Source organism: Branchiostoma floridae, chromosome 7, assembly GCF_000003815.2.
Source record: "Branchiostoma floridae strain S238N-H82 chromosome 7, Bfl_VNyyK, whole genome shotgun sequence".
Taxonomy (NCBI): Eukaryota; Metazoa; Chordata; class Leptocardii; order Amphioxiformes; family Branchiostomatidae; genus Branchiostoma; species Branchiostoma floridae.
The window spans coordinates 13250286-13267372 of record NC_049985.1 but is presented as its reverse complement, the minus strand read 5'-3'; the positions used below and the strand labels follow the sequence as shown (position 1 = coordinate 13267372).

The window sequence follows — 17087 nt, the reverse complement described above, 5'->3', positions numbered from 1 at the left end:
ATGCATCAAAAATCTCATTTTCAAGCAGTCATTTGAAAAGGGTGCCATAAAAACCAAGACTGCAATGTTCTGTATGCATTTGCATTGTAGAGAGGAGACATCCTGGTGAAAGTGGATAGGAAAGACGGACACTACATACAAGAGCTGAGAATTTAATGGTGACATCTGTCTTATTGCAGTTTAATCTTGGCTGCTGATGGGTTCTCAATCCCTACTTGCTGGTTGGCTGGTTTCCCGAGCTCCTGGTGAACATTATAGATGTACAGTGTGAGGGAAAGGGTGTCTGGGGAAATAAGACTTTGGAGAGGATCTATACGTATGATATGAGGTTCTTGCAGAATTCTAGTCAGGAGAAAAGGGGCACATAAGTTGAATTGGTATATACTACAATCTACAATAATCTTTGATTCAGAAAACTTTTTTACTGCTATAATGATATTAGGAATTTAACTCTAACTGGTATTTGTTGTCTTCATTCGTAGCTTGGGAAAATGACTGCTCAGAGACGGTATTCGACTGGTTTCGACGTTATTGGAGTTTGTTGTCTTATCTGAAGCACTGAGTTTTACATGAATGCACTTGCCATTCTGGGATATTATTCATACAAAAAATACATCCAAACAACCTGCCATATTCTTTTCAGTAAAGTCAACATGATGGGAAAAATCAATAACAAAAGTAGAACTCGCACATTTGTCTGAAGGAACTACATGTAACAGTTTACAGTCCTGGCTGGAGTGATAAAACAAACACTGGGCCAAGGTAAAACTCAATAACGCTGTATGTAATTGAATTAAGAAGCCATCCAGTGGAGTGCCCGGACACATGATTACATTAGTCATCATCCCACAAGAGTTCCTACAGGTACAGCAGCACATGATGGGCAATCATGATAACTGATCTAGGGGTGGGCTCAAAAAAAGATTGCACGCTCTTAATGTTATTTTGTAGTCTAGAAAAGATAGCTGCTATTTTGTTGCCAAAGAGTGATTACTTAGGCCACTCCATCTTATTTTCGTGATTCATGAACATCTAAAATTTATCAAGAGGACAAGAGGAAGTAAAGGAGTGTTGGGAGGAATACATGAATCTATATCCACATTGCAAGTGTGAGTTCCAAGGTTTAGTCTTCCAGCTCATCATATTGACTTCAACTGACAAATTGTCAGTTCACTTAGACTTTAGTCAGAGACAACATGCTTGTGAATGTTTGAACTTTGAGACCAGCCCTTCCATGATGTACAGTAAGACTGCTGAAAGGTCTCCCACCAGAGCTGGAGATGTGGAGTTAATGACATTAACTATGGAGCTATTTGGTAGGAAATGTCAGAGAACATGGCTGTGTGTCATGAAATTATATTACATGTACACATAATGTTTGTAACGTCACGGCAAACTTATATTTCTTACCAGTAAAACTGAAGTCAAACATAAACACCATTAGTCTAGTCTTGTTTTGCAAAGGCAATAATGTTAAGGTTTTATTGGTACAATAAAGCAAGCACACGTCCCACACAATGCATGATGAATATGCAATATTCATGCAATGTTCATATTTTCAGTTATCAATACCATAATACAATTAAATTGATTAGTACTTGTTTCTAAGATGTTTTTTTATTGCTATTATATGTACACGCATGTATAGATATTTGTATAGATTTGACTTGATGGTAATGCTTTGTGGATCACAATAATGTGTGTAACTTCTGAGGCTTTGACTGTGACTTGACGTACGCTTTTTTCTTCAGTCTTTACATTGTAGTATTAGTACGATTGCTTTATATATATGAGCTGCATACCATGTGTAATGATAACAATATACAGGCTCCTTTGAATTTGATTTTTTTTAAAGTTAGAGATAATAGGTCAAGAAAAGCATACATTTTTACCTTAGAGACTGGGACTGATAGGATCCTTATATGTACATGATTCCCTTGTTGACCCAAGCAAGTTGTTGTTGCCTGTGATATATTTGAATCTGGCTTGCTGACACAGTGTGTTTATATTGTGTTGGATGTCTACAGTACAAATACAGTGTGGGAGTGAGAAGGTTTGCCTACAGCAATGGGATGTTTACAAATGATTTACTTTGGCTTCTGTCAGTTGACTGAAGGATCTGTGAAGCTCCTGATTTTCTTGTATTGCTTTGAATAGTTCTAGCCTTCTAGGGTAATGGTACAAAACCGGTTTTTGCTATTGGAACGGTCCGGACCTGGAAAAATTCTGTGGACCGAATGTTAGACCTATAAGTAGAAAATAACTTATAATATATGGGCAGAAATCCACATGTTTGGGGATTACAGGTTGCAGACAATAACACGAACTTTCTGATGAGGCCGAAACTGTAGCGTATAACTGGTAATGTGGTATAACCACCTTTTGACATATTAGTACTAAAAAGCCTGATAGAGATCGCAAGAGACAAACCAGCTTCGTAGGCATGAAACTGATATTAACTGTTGTGCCTTGAGTTTACATTCTATTAACGATCTTGTCTTACAAAACAAGATAGTACATGTGGAATATCATGTAAATTACTCGTCTCCAGAAAGTTGTTTCCAAGAATTGAAGAAATAACAATGTTTTACAAATTTCATGATATACGTCACTCTGTTACAGTGGCAGCAATATGTACATGAACACTCAAGCTCCTTAAAAAGTTATAGCTGCAGGAGACTGGCAGTCCATGCAGTCAGCATGTTAGCAAAATAGATGGTGTTAATCTACACTTTTTAATAGATTGATGTGTCATAAGCTGTCTACTCTAAAGCCCTACAGTCTACCACCAAGTTTAAGCCACATTTTCACCCCAAGTCAAATTTAGATCTACATGTAGATCAACTTGTCAAATTTCCCTATCTTAATAGGTGCTGACTTAAGTTCCAGCCTTAATGTAGGCACAGCCTCTTATCTTCTCAAGCAGACTACTTTTCCTTTCCTGTATCATTTATCTGGGTCTCTATTTGCAGTACACTACAGTACAGTGTTATTGGGGCTTCTAACAGTGTATTTGCTGAGCCCTGCTGTACGTGTTTGTATGTCCGAGGTCTAATTTCTGTGGAAATAGGAAGGCATTTTGTGTATACATGGATAGCAAATATGTGGAACCTGCCAGGATGAGTGATGCTGATAATTTTAGTACTGAGCTCATCTTATGTAGCCCTGTTGCCATCCTGGGTAGTCTACACCTGCTGTGATTGTACAGTTGCCTACCAAACAACGGCCAATGGAGCAAAAGAAAACTATACATTGTACAATTTACATATCTTCTTTATTTATTTATTTATTGATCCTTAGGGTAGTCCCTTCAGTTAACGTAGTAACTGATTTCCAAGGGAGCCCTATATATACATGTTCGCACATGTTCACACAACGACGGGTTATACTGCCCCTTACGGGGTGACACACCCGTCCGGGTGAATGATGTACATTGTAGATCACAGAGGTCGCCAGGCCTCCATCCAGGTGATTTTTAAAGTGAATCACCAACTTCCGACAGAAGAATTCGCACCACCGCACCATCGCACGTGTGGGGGTTCTTTAACGTACATGGGGTATGGCTCCCCCCATACACGGGACCTCCATTTAACGTCCTATCCGAGGGACGACTCATTTTTCACTTGAGTAAAGTGAGGAAAGTCGTGTAAAGTGCCTTTCCCAAGGGCACAAGACCGGCAACACGGCAGGCGGATTCGAACCGGCGACCTCTCGGTCACGGGCCGAATACACTACCACTGTGCTACGTGGCCCCACGATATTACTTCTTGCTTCAAATTATGTACAGAAAGTAGCAAAACACAGAAGTAGTAGAAACACAGTCCAGCAATTTGTTGAGAAATCTAAGCCTTTATCGTGCTCGATTTTGTAAAAAGATGGTCGTAATTTTGTATTGTGTACGTAATATAAGATTTATGTATGAAGTGTTTAATGGAATATGTTACATTTTTTGCTACGTTACTATTCATTATCACTGTAGGCATTATTTCATATGTGTTACACATTCTCTTCAGAGCCTTATTTAGACAGTTCTAAACAGTAATTCCAACATGTTTTCAGGAACATATACATATATTTTGCCAAGTTGTCACAGAATGTTTTAATTTTGGTCTGTGAAACTCATGGATGAATGTTGAGAAATATTGGTTGTGAAACCTGGGACATAGTTTAAGTGTTGAGTCAACATTCATGCCATGCTTATGAGTTGAGTTTTATCTTTGGTGATGGAAAAGAAATGGTCAGAATACTCCAATGACTGATAGCCAGATGGGGATGTGCAGTATTGCAGGGTGTCAAGTATACCGTTTTTCAATCTCAGCTGGTCTCTGATAGGTCAAAACTGCATAATGAGTAAGCTTTGTAATCGTTAAACCCTTTGTGCAATGAAATCTTTACATACATTGTATGAAACCATAATGGTACACTGAAGAACATGTAACTAATGCCTCCTAGCAGGTCAAATAAGAAGTACACTTCTGTTTTGGCCACATGAATATGATTTTATGGACAGTTACCTCTTATCACCATGGAAGCGGACTGCCACCAGGCACCTGTAGCTCGTAACCATGAACCTACAATAAAATTTTGTTCTGATAAAATCCTGATACTTTGGAACTTGTGTGGAAGTTGATGTTGTTATGTTATCATAAAGAAACATTGAAACTGAAACGAATTTGGAGAGGACATGACTGAAAGTATGAATGCAAATTAAGTTCAGGATGAACAACTAAATAAATTTATGAGATCTGCATTTCCTGTACTGTAATGTTGTTTAATAGAATAAGTCATATGTATAAATGTGCTTTACATGTTTAGTCTGTAGTATTATATGTACATGTAACAGTTGTAAAGTTGAAAGTGTTTGTTTTTTTATCTTCAGTGTCTACTAGTAATTCTAAATGTTGTACAAGTTGTCTCAAACTTAAACTGTTTATGATCACTGCTGCATGTACATTCATAGAGCTTTTAACGTCGCTGTTCAGCTGCTAGTTTTACATTTTTCTAAACAGTACTAAACCTCTCTTTCATTGCTGATACAATCCACAAGTGCTGCAGTATTCTTTATGATCAACAGGGGGCTCTTCTGTACTGTGTGTTTCTATAAGGTGTTACAAACATGCACCATTTCTACCTAACTCTATAGATGTAATGAATCTGATAGAGTCCTGCATGATCACCACTGGACCTTCTTCTCAAACTTGTATTTCAGTGCTATAAAAATGTACTTTGATACAGGCTGTTGATTTATTATGTTGTAGAAATATGAATTATCAGCAAAACATTATACAAGTCATGTAGTCAATATGTACAATGTACCTGTATATAATGGCAGTTTTAGATTTTACCTGATTCATTAGAAAAAAAGGCCCAACATCCCCGAAGATGTGTCAGATAATGTACATTTCTATATATCTTCTTTCCTTTTTAGTTTTGAATTTTCCATTAGACATGAACATGCTTTTTATAAGACATAAATGTGTTCATTAAAATGATAACATAAGCTCTTTATCACCTTCCCTGAGGTGGAGAATATGTTACATGGACCCTTCAGTAACCCATATCAGTTTAGTAAGGAGGACTTATGGTACACTTCCTCCAGCATGTACAGGTCATATCACAGGAGTGCACATGTTGCCCCGAAGGTCAGATTTTTGTTTCAACTGAGTTGTCGGTGAGACATGCTGTCTACAGGAGCAGACCTCTTGGCCTGAGACATATGAATGGGTGCATCCTATCATGGCTCGTAGGTAGACGGGGAAAAGGCCACGAAGTTTGGAGTCCAGATAACTCTGACAGTGGTTCTTCATAATGTCTGCAAAGTGCACTCCTAGAGTTCAGAGGAAGCTTGGTCTATTTCTGCAAAGGAAGATTGGAAAGTCCAGTCACTGTGGTAAAGAGTGGGGGAGAAATCCATCATCCATGTGTCAGAAGATGGAAGGAAGCCTGTAATTAGTATAAAGTTCACCAGCCAACAACTTAAAAAGGAAAAGGTTTAGGTGAATAAACTCTTCATGCACACACACACACACACACACATATACACATGCAGACACAAACGCACGCAGACACATGTGCAGACATAAACACATGCAGCCACATGTGCAAACACAGACACAGACAAACACACACACATGCACACAATATCTCCCCCCTCCCCATACACACACAGAAAAAAAACTTTGTCATTGTCATACTGATATGTATTTATGCATCACATACATGTAGTACTAGTCATAAAATGGTTTGCAAGTGCATTTATGCTTTAGGAATTGCCATGCATGAAATTGTAATCTTTGCCATCATGGGAAGTCTCCTGTGCTATCTGTTCTATCTCATAGTATCTGTTATGACTTTTGATAGATAAATATATAAAATCTGAAGTGTTCCTTAGCAATGTTGAGCATAGTTTCTTTCTATCCTGTATCCAAATAAAGTTTTATAGACCATATTACTAGTAGAAATACAGCCAGGCATGAATTATCACCAGCGGCTCAGTAGGTCCAAGGCAAATCCAGCCCTCTGGCCAGGAGTTGTGTAAAGATGTTTGTTCCCATCATTTCCTAAGATACTGCAGCCCTGAAGCAAACTACGACCTGGTCAGATAGGAACATTCTTAACCATTAATCATGGCGGGAGGGTTTAATTGCATGTCACATGGAATATAATAGAGACTGGGTTTTCAATGATTACGTATGGGTACATCCCAGCTTTACTCAATGTTTTAGCCAGCATATATTCTACATACGACATGCATTTATGACTTCTTAGTTTGATACATTTCGCCATTGTGATCATGTCATTTCTGTATTTGGTGCTGTGTCTGCATTAGTGTCAACTTTTCTTCCTTATTATAATGAACAAAAGTTATTTCCTTCTTTGAAATGGTACCAGTGGGTTAACGTATGGGCAGATTACTGTGATACGACGCGCTGCTGCGCTGTTTCACCCCCGAGATATTTATTGTAGGAATAAAAGAAACATGAGGGCAGCAAAAGGCAAGTCCCCGCTGTGCTGATTACGGCATAAATCTCCGGCCTGGATTGATACCTCGGCTGCTGCTTTAATTCCTTGATTTTCATTCTTCCCCGTTTACGACGTCCCATAGCTCCCAGATGTAATATTCTAGGCACACGGCAGTGTTTTACGACATTTGATTGTACATACACTTGAGACCTGTTTATTTTGTAGCTGCTATTGTAGATGGAAGTTTTTCATTGTTGTTGCATATTGTGTTAGAATAATGACTTCTTTGTCAAGCTATGTACATGTATAACAGCATGTGCTGGAATAAACTGGGACAAGGCAAAATACACATTTTTAATTGCCAGGAAATGACTCATTCACTTAATAAGTAATATGTATGTTTAGAAACTTTACATCTACATTTTTTGCAATGTGTCACAGACCTGGGATGATTTGTGTACAAATCTTTGTCATTAAATACATAATTATTATGTGTAACATGTTGATTACTGCCCATGGTGTTTATTCAATTATTAATTTTTTGTCCTAAGCTTTATTGATGTACACAGGATTATGTTAGAATTTATCTTTGATGCCCTGAATTTGAAGCTATGATCCGGACAGACATCTGGACAGACATCCGGACAGAAATCCGGACAGACATCCGGACAGACATCCAAACAGACATCCGGACAGAAATCCGGACAGACATTCTGACAGACATACGGACAGACATACAGACAGAAACATCCAGACAGACATACGGACAGACATACAGACAGACATTCTGACAGACATCCGGACAGAAACATCCAGACAGACATACGGACAGACATACAGACAGACATTCTGACAGACATCCGGACAGAAACATCCAGACAGACATACGGATGGAAATCCTGACAAAATGGCCTTCCTTTCGGGCAATAGCCATTCTAGCAGAAAATGCTTTAGGTTCCTTTACCTGCTTTTGGTGGCACATACATTTGTAGCACCATTGCATGGAATTTTTTATTGATTTAATCAACAATTCAATTACACCAAATTATGCCACGCAATTTTTTTTTACTTTCGAACATAATACATTTCAACAAAATTCTTCACACTCCAGTTGTAAGGTAGCAAAACAAACTTTATTCAGTAAATTAATGGTTAGTTGTCCTGTAAGCACTTAATTGTGTTGAACTAGTATAGGAAGCAGATTCAATGTCAATGTCATATTCCAGCGAACAGAACTATAGTATAAATCTGCAGTTGAATTGTTCCAATGAGGTACTAAAAGTTTTTCACCTTGTTGTGTTTGAAACCCGGATATCCAAACATTAATAAATTGTTCTGAACACTCAAGTCTCTTAAGTTTGCAATTCTGAGGGTACCTGCCAATGTTGTAATTTAGCATATCCTCTCAATACCCCATTTTCAAAAGTAGGATCATGGTATACAATGAATAAAGGTCAACTAATGTTGAATGCTCAAGTCAGTTGCCTAATTAGTGATGAAATATTAGAATAGAATTCTGACCTTAACGCATACAATAGTTTTAGTAGAGAGGACTAGACCATCAATTCAACTAGCTTAATATGCTAATTGAACGTCATTTGCATGATAAATGAAACAAGATTTCCAAAATGTCAGAATATCTCAAGGCCTTGGAGGAGTAAGGTCTCCTAACTCACATTTTGATATTACTGATGATATAATTTCCTTTCCCACAACCAACAAGTCCAACAATAGTGATTTACTTTGCATGAAAATCAAGCGTTTTAGTTGAGACATTGTGACGGCAAGCGGTATCTTCTCTACTTGAATGGTACAATGGGTTTGCAGGCTGTGTGGGTCTGGTTTCCCATCTGCTTGAAGAGCGGCAGCCCCATCATGAATGTGTTGTCAAGCACGTCTGGAGTGGGCATCTTCAGCAAGAGCAGCACCTGTGTACAAGTCAACAACACAACATTAACTTTTTCCCCTGTCCCTTCTCAAGTACTTCAATTTGATCTCAATTATCAATATTAACCTCTTCATTCGGTAACCTACTCTTTTTCTCTCTGTCTCTTGAAACCTATTGATGATATATTATTAATCTCCTCAACGTGCATGTGCCGATTCTTCGAGACCAAAATGTCAACATGTATCTCTGAACTACATAGCCTTTTCTTTGATTGTTAAAGATGAAGAAATGTTGTCTTCTGCGTATGCAATATTTAAAGTAACTTCATGTGGCCATTTTGGTGTCAGCGTAGCAATGATGACTTGAACTAACATGATCCAATAAACTTCTCAGCCATACTACTCATTTCAAAAGGGTTGTCAGTTACATGCAGGTAGCACTTTTGAATCTTACATTGTGTACAATGTAAAATAAGTAGTAGCTGGGAATTCGAAGAGATGCAGCCCAAAGTGACAATGACACTCCCAATGACAGTCCCTGCATCTTTTGTCACAATCAGTTCAGTGTATATCCATTTTGTACCTTCCTCTCTGTCACAACCTTCCAGAGCTTGGCGCCCCCTTGTTCCATCACACCGAGTGCAGCCATGGCCTCTTGTTTCCATATCTGGTACAGCTCTTCCTGCGTCATGCCTTAGAAAGAATGTCACAGAGAAACCTTACTACATGTAGCAGTATCTAATATGGTTAAGCTAAAATTCATCCTATGGCTTATAGTTATACATGCACATTTCCGCCAGACATCCATGACCCCATGCATCAGCCAACACTTTTTTCTATTTAGATATGTAAATGATACCCCAATATGCATAAGTAACATTGTATATCTGATGGTACATGTCACACATATACACAAAAATGTAACATTCCTATCATTTAAATTTCCTGCAAAGCTGCTATCATTGCAGTTTCTCCTTAATTATTAGTTAATAATGAAAATGAGGTCCAATTTTACATAATGAAGATCTGTTATTTACAATGTAGAGTAGTAAGTGTTATTATACTGTTAATCATTAATGTCTCTCTCTTTCTAAATTCCATGTATGTCACGTATAGAATTCTTATCGTACAAGAGTTGTTCATTGTTTGTTTGAATTACATATAAGTTCCCATATTTTGAGTTGCACATTGAAGTAATTTGATGCGAAGAGAAATCCTTACCAGTGTACTCTACGTCAACCGTTACGCAGTAGAACTGGCCTGGTGGTGAGGCCCACTCCTCAGTTTGTTGAAATGAAGTCTCAACACCAAGAACCTCCTTAGCGAATGCCTCATAAGGGCGGAGTGGAAGGCACTGAACCTGCACCAACTGGCCGAAACAAGGGGCTGGGTTGGCTGTCAGGGCAGCATCAAGCTCAGCAGCATCGTTGGCTTGGACAACTTGAAATGTATATTGAGATATGTTTCAGAGCACTTTAATAAGACAATATATAAAAATCAGACAAAAAATGGAATTTTATAATAATATTGGTAATTTTCACAAGTGTGGAGAAATGCATTATAGATTAAGTCCTAAAGCCAGTGTATCACACTTTTTTTATTTCTATTGATGCGGAATGAGATATCAATTATGTGAAGTTGTTAAAATCAATGCCCTTTGTGTATCTGCAAGGTTGATATTCGAATTGAAGACATGTTAAAACTGAAAAATACTGTCAATAGACATGAGCCTCACCTGCGATAAGTTTAGGTTCTGCCAATACCTGGGGGAGGGGGGCATAAAGATACTGCTGTTTATTATCAGAACACTCAAATGTAGATTGGAAGACAGTACAAATACATCCAGCAATATTGGACTGTGGAAGTGTCTTACCTTGAAGAGGAACAGAACTTTTCCATTGTCCACTGTTGATGTGGCCTTGGTCAGAGCATCGGCCGTGCCTCGGACCAGGTCATTAAGACCCGGGCCCTGCTCAGATGCAGTAAAGGTGTACTCCAGCCAATACTGAGGAGTTGTGCTGCTCATTATGGTGACGATGTGGCCAACAAGTCTGCAAAACAAACATTACAGTTGACCTGGTTAAGTAAAAACTGCAGGACAATGTCTCTTACCTGAATCTTCCAACCCCAGATTTTTGTGGACTTGGAGGCAGGCATACTTACTAAGCACAGATTCCCAGCTCCAGCCCACTTTAGTTTTATCTAAGTAATACCTGTAGTCAGTAGATTTAGTGTAGAAATCACCATTAACCCTCTCCCACACATGCACAAACTTGTGCTAAGTCTTGTACATGTAGTTGGTCTCTACACATACAATGTAGTTAGCAAACACCAGGAAAATCCCAACTTTTCAGCTAAGGCTCCAAGACAAGTATAAATTAAAAGTTTACCAGATGGAAATGTTTCCAGAAGAATCTTTTGCTTTCCTTGATTTCTGAGAAGAACTGTCTGTGAAGAAATACCAGTTTTGCAACTCTGTTAGAATTCCTTATGTACTAATTTACATATCAATATACAAAGAGTGTTTGGGTAAGGGTTCACTTGTTCACCTTTCACCTGTGACCACTCTGACCTTTTCCTAGTGATTGTGAGATTCACGCCCACTTTTAAACAGAACCATCAAAACTTTTTCAGTGTCAACTAAGTCTTGTTGCTGGGAGGATTAATTATAAACTTGTTGATATGCAAGTTCTTGCCTTAGGGCTAATGACCAAAAAATGACAGACAGTAAACAGTATAGTAGGTGACAACTCGAGTCTAAAGTCTAACACTAAACCCCGCTGATTGGATGTTGGGCAGGCCACTATAAGCTGGATTTAATCAGGCTAGTATGCTTGAAAGAGCATATGCTATGATCATATACAATGTAAATGAATGTTGTGTTCTGTTGTGTTGTTAAGTAAAAACTGGAATATACAGTTGGGAAATGAATATACAGTTCGGAAATATACATTATGATTTACTAAATACATGATATACATCTACGTTTTTTAAATTTTTATTTAACAGTATAGTCTAAAGCCACAATCTTCTCCCTATACTGTTTCTATTTTTTTCTTGAACTGAAAGTTGTGTTGTAACGTTTTTATTCATTTTTCAGTGAACGTACATCATGTATGCACCTGATGATTCCACAAAATGCTAGAAGTACAGTACATGTAGCTTGTGTTCTATAATATATTCTTAGTCTTCATTCTAGCCCTTTCCAAAACCTGATGGGTTTTAAGACCTTAGTCATCATTTATTCAACATTACCTATACATGTATTCCAGTCAGGGAACTGGAGCAGCTTTGACCACCCTGAATCAAAGGTGTGTTAATCATTCAGAAATGGGGCAGCAACATGTACATGGAAACAGGCTATGAAAGCAAGCAGAAAGTGCTAATGCCCTTGACTGTAATGAGCTCCAATTCTGTCAGCTATGATGGACTTACACAGACTTATACCCCTTCTCTCGATCAATAGTATGTCAGATGGCTTCTTCGTCAGACTGTGGGAATAGGAAAAAGCTGATGTAGGCATAAATTCTTGATAATGGGGACCCCTAGGCAGTAGTGTGGTGTGAGCAAGGGAAGACTTACATGTAGGTTTGGGATGAAAACTCAGACTTGAATGGCTTGATGGAAAAATCACATTCAGCGTTTTTGAAATAATACACAATGTAAAGTACAAAGCTATCATCGCAAGAACTAGTCATATTGAAGACCTGCAACTAGCCCTTCAAGGCATAAATGCACATCTAAGTTTGATTCAGTCAGTATGTTACAACTCAGTGTGTTTTATCATCTGATATCAAAGTGACTACAAGTGTATCTGTCAATATTAACAACAACATGTACATGTAACGTTAGTTCACCTTTATCCATAGGGTAATCTATATCCGTTGTATGTAAAAAGGGTATTTTGGGATCGTTTAGTCAATAAATGGTAGTTTCTCATTACAATATCTTTAAAATGTTAACATTTGAAACCCACGTCGTTGATCTGAAATCTCTAAATACCCAGCTTATGAAAACAATGAATATAGGTTACCTAACGGGAAAAGGTAAACTAGCGTTACATCATGTATATGACAACATGCACAGAAATCATTCATGTCTGTTGATTTATTGTCGCTGATACTGAAAATGTCCCTTAACAAACACCTTGAAACAGAGTACATTTGTACTAAGCGATATATGTATCTACCAGTTTCATTCCCCCTTGTTGGTTAAAACAGGCCAACCACATTGCCCAATTTATGGTTTTTAACATTCTGTATGGACTTAATATGTATACATTATGTGTTATATAAATTGACAAGAGTTGACTGACCTGTCTGAACTGTTCCATTATTGTTTTGCAGGTCAGCTTTTGGAGAGGTGGTGTCAGGACCGCAGTCCAGAATCTATAGTCATCACATCAAAGAAAGAACTTGTGACAACATAGCAGGTACAGTTTGTATTTCATAGTCTTAAAAGTTTATAGGAGCTATATGAAAGTCATACTCATAGACATATATTTGTCAAGTATCCAATAGTCACAATTGTCCAGTATGTGTGACAAGAATGAACTATGTCCGTGAATTTCCAGAATGAGTTCTGGATTTTTGCATTACTTATCATGATGCTACATGTAATTTACCAAGTTCTCTGCAGGTAATCTATATCCGTTATATTTCTAGAAATGGGTATTTATGGATGTCAAGTCAAAGGACGTGGCCTCACAAAGCTATATCTTCAAAATAGACATCCCTATACCCTATTACTACTACTAGTACTGTACTGTACTCCCCCACTTTTTTTGTTTGTAGATTATAGTGTTTGCATTATGTAGACAAAATAACTTTTTGTTCTCCAAGATAGATGATTGAACTGTCGATAACAAGTTATAAAAATGTATGATACACACACGCATCTACTTATACCTGCACACATTGCCAAGGCAAAAACCGAATTCAATAAATATTACCATGTCCAAAATGGCCAATGTAAAAAAAGACAAATGATTACGATCCTTGTTAAAGATGAAAGGTCACCCCTTGGCCATTCTTTGTTGCATTAACAGTTACTGCTTACTAAATACAAAATGAAGGCAATAACTATTTCCCTGATTGTAGTCATTTTTTGTACCCCTGGTCTTTTTGCTGACAGTATGAAGAATCCATACAGTAAAATATACATTATGCAAAGACTGCAGACCTTTGGTCATAAAAATGGGGTCAATTAATCTTTATTACAACAAGAATGGTTATAGATATGCTTGCTTTTTCCCTAAACAAGATATATCAACATTATTACAGTTTTGTTATGGCTGACCACAGGCCATTTTTGGTTATCATCTGTCCAAAGAAACCTGCATATATCCCCTTTCCTAACACAGCCGTGGAAGACAGAAAAAAAATCACATGCTGATCATGGCTCTGATGTGAAATGTTTGTATTTTTTAGCTTTAATTGTCTTAGCCTTACAGTGGAGGAAGTACTAAAAGGTTCCTGATTCAACTGTATATGATTCTCGAACCAAAAATGTGTAATGTCTTTACAAGGCTTGAATCGAAAAATGGCATTGGACCTCCATATACTTGCATACCTTGAGAAAAAAAAGCAATATGCTGGAAAGGGATCAAACTATGGTGTACGATGCAAATCTGTTCAAATCTAGGCTTGATTTATACCGAGAATGCCATGTCAGGGGGCTCAAATCAACACTCTTTAATGACCCCATTTTCTGGCATGGCCGAACAAGCAGGTCAGAAGGGGAATCAATTTTTATTGCCCAAGATGAGTGCATATAATGTTCATGGAAGTTTTGTCACTTTTCCCGCTTTCTTTTCTTTTGTTGTATTGTACATTGTAAATGATATACATGTACAATTTGTTTATACGTCAATAAAGGCTTGACATCCAGGTACATGTACATGTGTTTATAAGATACACAACACATACATGTAATTGTTACTCAACTGGACAGATATCATCAATCCTGTAGTAACTGTTACCTTGGGTAATGCCCTTGAACATTTTGTGTTTGTTGTACTTGTAAGCAATGTAACATTCAAATAATCTGATGTTGCGGTCAATTTTTTTGAATTTTCGATCCCACATCGACAAAGTGAAGTTGAACTGACTTAGAAGTTATCAGTTTGAAAGTGATCAGAGGAAAAGAGAGATATCGGTAATGCACTGAAGATATCTGACATCAAACAGAGAGCAAAGGTTGCCCTAAGATATACTCACAACTGTACATGTATGCTTTTAAAGGTTCAACCACGTCTATGGAAGCTGCCACGGGTGACATGTGTCTCTGACGCCAACCGGCATTAACTGATAAACCGCAGATTGATTCTGCCAAAGTTAAAGGTTATGTTCTCAACTACAGATAGCTCTGTATATATTTAGCAATTTACAACAAACAATCTTTATTATAAAGTTGTTAGCTAGTGACTTGCAGCATTGTTTGCTACCCATTTGAATGTTGGTACATTCTTTTGCAGTCAATCAGTACTATAGCATACATGCATGCTTAATTTTGGTGGGAATTTGTAAATGTCTGACAGGGAATTTGTAAACATCTGACAGCAGTGACAGAAAATGAAATTAAACTTTACACATAGTTACAGTTTATGAAAGCAGTTTGAGATAAGAAAATTATACTACATTTAGAGAAATACAGGGAGACCTAGGGATGGAACCAAAGATGAAAGTGATCTCAAGCCAATTAAGCTCAAATGAACAGATGAGCAAAACTTCCATTGGTTATGAGAAAGAAAACAGACTCTACATGCATGTACAGTATTTAGCTCATTGTAGCGGGTAGATTCCCCTATCTCTTTTTGACAAGTACAATGAACAGTGGGCAGTGGTTTTATGACTTTGTCTCTTTCCTTAGTGTAAATGTTGTATAAGAGACACAGCTAAGATTCTAACTCATGACTTCTTGGTTCAGAGGCAAGCCCACTAACTGCTGGACTATGCACCCAATGGGAAATAATACCTTGTAGTATTAACTGTTACCATGGGTGTATTTGGACACATCAAAATTATCATTGCCAATGGCAAGAGGTGGGGCGCCTGTTTCCTGTGAGTGGTAGTGTGCGTGCCCTGTGACTGACCCTCATGCATACTTAACAAAGTAACTTGAGTATCCTGGCTTGAGGAATAGGTTATTGAGGAGCTGGAATTGAGTCACTGATATTACATCCTTTATGACTTTTTGAAATATTAATCGAAAGAAAATGGTGTGTGCAGTAGTTTCAATTTCAAGCGCTCCATTTCCTTGGAAGTAATATTACCCGGGATGATAGGCTGCTTTGTGGCACCAATTTCCCAGGAATTGACGGCCATCTATTTCTGTCACAGCGCTGGACAGACAGCCAATTTTCGCTGACAAAAGCAAGCTCAATCCTGCATAGCAAAGTGATCGCACGTCGCCGAGAAAGGGAATTCGAGGCAATGATTGATGTGGCTTCGGTGTTTAAGCCGGTGTGTTAGCCCTTATTTCAAAGCAATGAACAAGCTCCCCTTACATCCCCAACTGAACATGTTTGCCACTTTTCCTGTTTGATGGGGTCTTAAGACTTGAGAACTCCTTAAGTGCTGAATTCTCTCGGAATGTCACCTGAAAGCAGGAATGATGAGAAAGGTGATGTGCTGAATACCTGTACGGAATCAGATCACCTAGAGTATGAAAACTGTCGGCGGAATTGTATATGGATGAAAGGCTGTAGTAGGACAACTTTGAAGGCAGTAATGCAGTATAAGATATGAATGTAGGCAGTGAAAAATTGCCAGATACATGTATATACACTCTGACTATCTCCAATAGAGGGATAAATCATGCATAAGCTACAATCATGGTACCCTTAGCCACTACATTTGTACTTTTTTTCGCATTGCAAAAACGTTGAATTTCAGATTTCATATCTATTATCATGTAATTCCATATTACCGAGAGGGTGTTTCTTGCCTTTTGTTCCAACATTTTGGAAATCTTTGTAACAATCTAACTGTGATAAGTAACTGTTTAGAACTATTCATAACATCTATGTGACTTTCTAAATATTTCTATAGTATTCAAACATGTTAAAAACATTTCTAACATCAAATACATTATTTCTGTTAGTTTCTAAACTGTTCCAACATAGATGCATCATTTGTGATCACATGTTCGAACATGGAAACAATATGATGAAACTGGGTCAGTGGGCTGGGAAGAGGGCAATTCACACATCCCTGCCAAGTGCAGGAAATTATGTC

The 17087-nt window shown here is 37.9% G+C and overlaps 1 protein-coding gene and 1 long non-coding RNA gene across 4 annotated transcripts in view; one reads left to right on the top strand and one right to left on the bottom strand.

Moving 5' to 3' along the window:
• The window catches only part of LOC118418826, a 24797-nt gene extending 13402 nt beyond the window's left edge, over positions 1–11395 (bottom strand). The window contains exons 1-6 of one of the 3 annotated variants that reach the window (XM_035824890.1): positions 11241–11395; positions 10724–10901; positions 10586–10613; positions 10072–10290; positions 9434–9543; positions 8754–8891 (exon numbers count right to left, since the gene is read on the bottom strand). In XM_035824890.1, the coding sequence (XP_035680783.1) occupies positions 8763–8891; positions 9434–9543; positions 10072–10290; positions 10586–10613; positions 10724–10876 (639 nt within the window). In that variant the 5' untranslated portion in view covers positions 10877–10901; positions 11241–11395 and the 3' untranslated portion in view covers positions 8754–8762. Of the gene's footprint in view, positions 1–8592; positions 8892–9433; positions 9544–10071; positions 10291–10585; positions 10614–10723; positions 10902–11240 lie in introns of those variants that run through there. The other 2 variants (XM_035824889.1, XM_035824888.1) reach the window with 2 other exon arrangements.
• LOC118418828 overlaps positions 1–17087 on the top strand; it is a 25641-nt gene that overhangs the window by 3219 nt on the left and 5335 nt on the right. The window contains exon 2 of the long non-coding RNA XR_004831541.1: positions 13197–13282. This is a non-coding gene — a long non-coding RNA (uncharacterized LOC118418828). The remainder of the gene's footprint in view (positions 1–13196; positions 13283–17087) is intronic.